Here is a 5,907-nt window from a genome sequence, read left to right as displayed (position 1 = left end):
TCCAGTTCTCTAAAGGATCCGTTTAAAGGATTGCATGAAATATTGTATGAAATTTCATTATGGCACACTTTTAAAATAGACATCACAAATCATAAAAAATAAAAAGTATAGATAGAGAACGATTTAAATTTTGCGGAAAACTATAAAAAGAGAGTGAACAAATTAAATTAGAAAGAGGAGGGCTAAAAGCAAAACACGAAAGGCTTCAGAAAGAATTTGTAAAAGAAAAAAATCCTGCAGATAAAAAAGATATGAAAAAAAGAGAGAAGAAAGTTCATGTTTTTTAAATCCCTTTTTAATATATTTTTTTCTCTATAACTTTTTCCATTTCATCACATTATACACAAACGTGTATATATATATATATATATATATATATATATATATATATATGAAAATTAGAGGATATTACGGGATTTTACCCTTTCGTTTTTCGGCAAGTAAATTAATAGAGGTCCAACGTTTTCTTTTTATCAGCGTGTGGACAACGCAAAATCAAAACGCTAATATATTCTGTTGTTAACCAAAAAGCGAAGGAACAGAAATTGAATTGAAACTTGCGATTGGAGAGACAGAGTAGTGGAAGCGAAGAGAGATGGGCGTGACGAAGGAACAAGTTGAATCATCCTTGAAAGCCAAACTAAACCCTTCTCATATCGTAAGTCTATCCTTCCGCGTTTTCTTGATTTTTAGTTCTGCACTTCGCTCAAACCCAATAATCAACTGCAGATTAAATTGTTTTGTGAGTAGTAACTTGTGGTTCCTCTGCAAATCAATTGTGTGAGAATACATACATGCTTTATGGTGCTTCTGCTTGTTTTTGGAGCTTGCCTTTTTAGATTTTGTGTTGGAGTTTTACTCAATCTGAAAATCTCATGTGTTATATGCTACTTATTATGATCTATGAAGAGTAGAAATTCGGGTAACAATTTTCGACTCTCCTTTCACAGATTGAGTGAATTATGTAGTAGTACTAGTGACCTTGAATTTAGTGTTGTATCTTTATGTTTTCACAATAGTCCAATCTTATTGTCAACATTTTCAGTATTTATATTTTTTTCAACATTGTGGTTTGCTTCCTTATAAAAACTTTTTATAGTAAGGAAGAGATTGTATATGTGGACAGATTGGGATAACCCTTATTGAGCAGAAGATCACAGAAAATCGAATAAGATGATCTAGACATGTGTAAACAGGTCATCAAAATGGATTTCATAATGAATAATATTTATGGAAATTTGGTTTATGACCAAGTATAATGACTTCTTATGATTCATATAGTTGACTCCACCTAGCAAAATAAGACTTTGTTACTTTTGTTGTAGTAAGGATGAGCTTCCACTTGCAGGTTACATGGGTGTATGTTATGTTAAAAACACAACTTTATGTTTATTAAACTTGAAAATTTGTTAAACTTCTGGGTGGTTATTTATAAGTGTCTGGGGTTTGTCTGTTAATTATAATCCACCATTTAACAGTTTGGCAGTTTACCCAACTTCATGGGAGTTACATAAGAAAACAAATTTTACTCACCATTCACCAAACATGAAAATGGATAAACTTCAAGGGTGTAATCTGCATTTGACAGCCCCCCTTCACCCCTCTTTTTTTTTTCAAGTTCCCCTGTTCTTATTTTTTCGTATTTGTGTTTCAGGAAGTAATTGATACGTCTGGAGGGTAAGTTTTTTGCCGCAAAACAGACCTTGTATTCTCTTGTTTATAGAACTGACTACTGCCTCCTTTTGTTTCTTACAATCTTATAATTTTCATGTGGCTATTAGGTGCGGTGCAAGTTTTGTGGTTGAGATTGTATCTGAACAATTTGAAGGCAAAAGGATATTGGAGAGGCATCGTATGGTGAATGCTGCCTTAGAGGAGGAAATGAAACAGATTCATGCCCTGTCTATAAAGAAAGCTGTAACCCCAGAACAGTGGAAACAGCAGCAAGAATCCAACCAATCAAATTCTGCCGCCTAGAGCATAATTTTCAGTTACAATAATAGTTACAAATAAGAAATCCATACATTGTGTTGCTGACAAATGACAATGTTTGTGGATTCTGGTTCTATGTATTTTTATCAATACTTAAATTTATGATTGTACTAAATTTTAGTTTACAGAACTTCTGGCTTTTCGTGAGGTAAGTAAGATATGTGATCCTCTTGAGGGAGGAGCATTTTTAGATAATCTATTCTTTGTTGTGCGACCCACTTTAGGCCAAAACTTTTAAATCAGATTGGTGACCCCTCTTTAGTTAGGAACTTTCAAATCATCTATGATTTTTTAGGTTATTTTTTACTTTTTGTTTTTAACGTGACAATTGTTAAGATGTCCAACGTAAGCTAAGTTATAACACACAGGGTTCAAAGCTGTCTTGCAATTCTGCTCAATCAATTCATAAACGTTCTGAACATACCCCTGATGTTCTACGCGGAGTGAAAGGCTTAAAGGCCGAAAAGCCAATTGTGTGCGATCCTATTGAAAACGAAGACTCTCAGTTGCATGATGATTTTTATAATCGTAACTTCACAAAATAATTGTTAAAACCATTTCACGTGCAACAAAGAATATTCCGGGTAAAAAAAGGCATTTTATTTTGATTTATTTGTACTCAAAATTTGTGCTAACTGATATTGAACCTATTGGAATGTGGGCCTTCTTGATGGTGTCATACACATCTTATATTTCTGAGGAGTGAGGTCAGCAAATAGAAGACCAACGCATAAGGCATCGAGCTCCTGGATCTCGTGAACTTGGGACGGTGGTTTCTAAACCACATGTCTCGATAGACCTATCCACAACCATGATATAAAAAGCATAAAATTAAAAACAAACATGTCACAGTTTCCCTTCAGCCCAAAATTTTAGCCGAACAATCACACACAATATAGAGCAACGATCCTCTGCAGTGCTCATCCTTCTCTCTCTCATAGTTTATAGTCCCATCCAACCTTATTTAATCTTGAAGGTTTCATGGTCACTAAGCTAGTTCACCCATCAATGACGGATTCCCATGTGAGTCCTCTGATTTGTAGAACCATGAATGTCATGAAACTTCAAGGATTTGTCTCAACTAGAAATCATTCAAGGATAAACACCTCAAGATTTGGTGAAAGAGCATTATGGTTTAGACCCATTACCATCATTAGAGTTGCAGCAGAACACAACTCTGGCTCAGGCTTAGTTGAGTATGAAACACTTGCTCAGAGGAAAAGAGAACTTTACCATGCGGTGGAAGGTACACTATTCAATTATTTCATATCCCTTTATTATTGTGAACCTATAACTAGTAAACTTTTAAATTAGTCATCCATATTATATAGATTTAGTTTATGAAAACTCTGTTAACTTTATAAAACGACATTCACTTTATACATTTTTAATGAAAAACAATAATAAATAAAATAAATAAATAAATAAGTCTACAAATTCAATGATTAATAAAAGAATTTTTTTTAAATCTCAAGAATCAAAATATTTAACCCATACAATTTGGAGAACTAACTTATTACTCCTTGTATTACACTTCAAAAAGAGTAATATCATTGAAACGGGTTGCAAACAAACATGTTTCAAGGAATCAACCGGGGGATTTTTGGAATCCCATCTGCCAAGAAATCTGAAATTGAAAGTTTGGTGAAGCAGCTTGAATCTCAGAATCCAACTCCACACCCAACTCTGGAACTGGAGAAGGTAACTTCAATGTGTTCAATACATGTCATTGCTATTTAGGAGCTTTTCCTTTATGTTTCTACTATTGGAAGGTGGCTGGGTGCTGGAAGCTTGTGTACAGTACAATCTCAATCCTGGGATCAAAGAGGACCAAACTAGGCCTCAGAGACTTTATCTCATTGGATGATTTTTTTCAGACTATTGATGTATCAAAGGTACAAATACAATGCAGTTCTCAATTTTGTATGATGCGGTTGTTTTTCTTAGACTTGATATTTTACTTGATAGCACTAATTAGACCTTAGAAGATGCAAAGTATGCACAATTTCCAATACTTTAAAGTTTTTATTTTTATTTACTGAATTTATACATTGATAATGTGATATCACAATGAAGAGCAAAGCAGTTAACGTGATCAAGTTCAGTGCAAGGGGGTTGAGTTTGTTGTCTGGACAGCTTAGTATTGAGGCTTCTTTCAAGATTGCTTCCACAACAGTTATAACTCCACTTCTTGTTTGGTCACTTTATTTATCTGTAAAGTATTAATATGGCTGCCTAATTTAGCTACTGCTTGAAATTTACAGAGGGTTGACATTAACTTCGAAAACTCCATGATCACTCCTGATCAGGTATGCTTGTCTTCAAATTTTTAGCTTAATTATACTTCTAATCTTTATATTTTAGTTTATGTTATTTTAATTTCTCTAATTTTAATTATTTTATTTAAATAAAAAAAACACTAAAGTTGCTTTCATTATATTTCATTCAATTTGGTTTTATGTAAATGTTATATATATTCTGCTATATCAGTTTATATATATTAATATTATGTTACACTTTCGGTATATTCTCATTAAATAATAAATGAAATTTAGTGCGAAAGACTTAGAACTTGTTTGTTTTTGTTTTGGTTTTAATTTTTAAAAATTATATTTTAAAATAATTTTAAAAGGAAAATAAAAATAAAATTGATGTTAACAAACAAGTTTTATTTATTTTTACTTTTAAAAAAAATATTTTTTTAAAAAAACAAGCTCTTATGTTAAAAACTAAAAGATTATAACTAAATATGGATACTTAAAACAAGGAAGAGCAAAACCACATGTAAACAAAAGTTTAGAGACTAAAATTGTAAGAGTCTTCTTAGCCAATATCCTAATCAAGAAATTTTTTAAAACATTATTGAAAATTCTGTTAGTACACTAAAAATATGAGAGTGATATATAAATAATACTTTTAATTATTTAACTAGAGTTCTTAAAACTCTAGTTAGTATTTGTCAAATTGTAATTTAGCGTATTTTTCTATGCTAATGAGAATTTTGACCCATACTTGAAACTATTTTTCCTTCTTACACGTGCAGTTGATGAAAGTATTTCGGAAAAATTATGATCTTTTGTTGGGCATCTTCAATCCAAAGGGATGGCTGGAAATCACGTATCCTAATGTTTAGAATTTTCTTTTTCTATATTTCTAATGTTCTAGTTTTGAGTCCTCACCCATATCTTTTTCTTTTTTCCTGACGAGCCTAAAACACATATCTTAGACCACCGTTAGAAATATTGTCTGTCTTTGTTTTGATGCTATTAACTTTGATGAAAATTGTTGTTTCTTATTCTCCTAATTCATAGATATGTTGATGACACCATGAGAATAGGAAGGGACGACAAAGGCAATATCTTTGTCCTTCAAAGATTTGAAGATAATAATGACTCGTAGCCAATTTGCTTCCACTTTAATCTTCCAATTTGCTTTTGTTTTAAGAATTTTGTTGGCCATGGTTCATTCTAGGAAATATGTCAGAAATGTTTTCTTATAGGAATTATATTTGCCAGAAAGAAACATGTTATGTTGCTTAAACAAAGCCAATAAACATGTTATGGAAGGGAGAGGAATCAGGAATGGCTTCCATTCCCTACTTTTACATACAAATGGAGTGTGAATTCATGGTGCATAAGAGACTTCTCCACACCAATTATTTTCCTAAGAGCCACATAATCTTTTCTGTTGTTTCTAATTGCTATGCTTATTTATTGGCAAAGCAGGTGTAAGTAACAATTATATCATTTTTCTTGACATAAAAAAGGCTCAATTTAAAAATTTATTATATCAATTTTGTTTTTGTTAAAAGCCCAATTTAAAATTTTTGTTGTCAAATAATTTTATGAGAATAAAGAGGCCCAAATCCAATTATACTTTGTTGGGCACATAGCTACATCATCGCAAAGTTTTTCT

General features: G+C 31.9%; 2 protein-coding genes and 1 long non-coding RNA gene across 4 annotated transcripts; 2 read left to right on the top strand and 1 right to left on the bottom strand.

The window, feature by feature from the left end:
* Positions 1-455: 455 nt before the first annotated feature.
* LOC113854426 (protein BOLA2) lies at positions 456-2,185 on the top strand. The gene is made up of 3 exons (XM_027485392.1): positions 456-658; positions 1,655-1,677; positions 1,782-2,185. Exons 1-3 carry the CDS (start codon positions 596-598, stop codon positions 1,975-1,977), a joined length of 282 nt encoding a protein of 93 aa, XP_027341193.1. The 5' UTR covers positions 456-595; the 3' UTR covers positions 1,978-2,185.
* A 652-nt stretch (positions 2,186-2,837) lies between these two features.
* LOC113854424 (probable plastid-lipid-associated protein 7, chloroplastic) lies at positions 2,838-5,686 on the top strand. Of its 2 annotated transcripts, XM_027485390.1 has the most exons (7): positions 2,838-3,238; positions 3,578-3,693; positions 3,765-3,887; positions 4,069-4,167; positions 4,257-4,301; positions 5,036-5,109; positions 5,304-5,686. In XM_027485390.1, exons 1-7 carry the CDS (start codon positions 2,974-2,976, stop codon positions 5,389-5,391), a joined length of 810 nt encoding a protein of 269 aa, XP_027341191.1. In that variant the 5' UTR covers positions 2,838-2,973; the 3' UTR covers positions 5,392-5,686. The 2 variants fall into 2 exon arrangements, with proteins under 2 accessions (XP_027341191.1, XP_027341192.1); XM_027485391.1 differs by lacking the exon at positions 5,036-5,109 and having other exon boundaries at positions 2,862-3,238; positions 5,319-5,422.
* On the bottom strand, positions 5,200-5,621 carry LOC113854427. The gene is made up of 2 exons (XR_003502760.1): positions 5,534-5,621; positions 5,200-5,423 (listed from the first exon to the last, which is right to left on the bottom strand). It is a non-coding gene; the product is annotated as an uncharacterized LOC113854427 (long non-coding RNA).
* Positions 5,687-5,907: the final 221 nt, after the last annotated feature.

Source organism: Abrus precatorius, unplaced genomic scaffold, assembly GCF_003935025.1.
Source record: "Abrus precatorius isolate BTA unplaced genomic scaffold, Abrus_2018 Scaffold11, whole genome shotgun sequence".
In the NCBI taxonomy this organism is placed as follows: domain Eukaryota; kingdom Viridiplantae; phylum Streptophyta; class Magnoliopsida; order Fabales; family Fabaceae; genus Abrus; species Abrus precatorius.
Note: the sequence above shows the minus strand (reverse complement) of the source record. Positions and strands in the feature narration are given on the sequence as shown.

Coding starts and splice junctions, on each gene's coding strand:
- LOC113854426 (XM_027485392.1), top strand. CDS start 596: ATGGGCGTGACGAAGGAACAAGTTGAATCATCCTTGAAAGCCAAACTA. Junction 659..1,654: donor AACTAAACCCTTCTCATATC/GTAAGTCTATCC, acceptor TTTGTGTTTCAG/GAAGTAATTGATACGTCTGG. Junction 1,678..1,781: donor GTAATTGATACGTCTGGAGG/GTAAGTTTTTTG, acceptor TGTGGCTATTAG/GTGCGGTGCAAGTTTTGTGG.
- LOC113854424 (XM_027485390.1), top strand. CDS start 2,974: ATGGTCACTAAGCTAGTTCACCCATCAATGACGGATTCCCATGTGAGT. Junction 3,239..3,577: donor ACTTTACCATGCGGTGGAAG/GTACACTATTCA, acceptor ACATGTTTCAAG/GAATCAACCGGGGGATTTTT. Junction 3,888..4,068: donor AGACTATTGATGTATCAAAG/GTACAAATACAA, acceptor ATCACAATGAAG/AGCAAAGCAGTTAACGTGAT.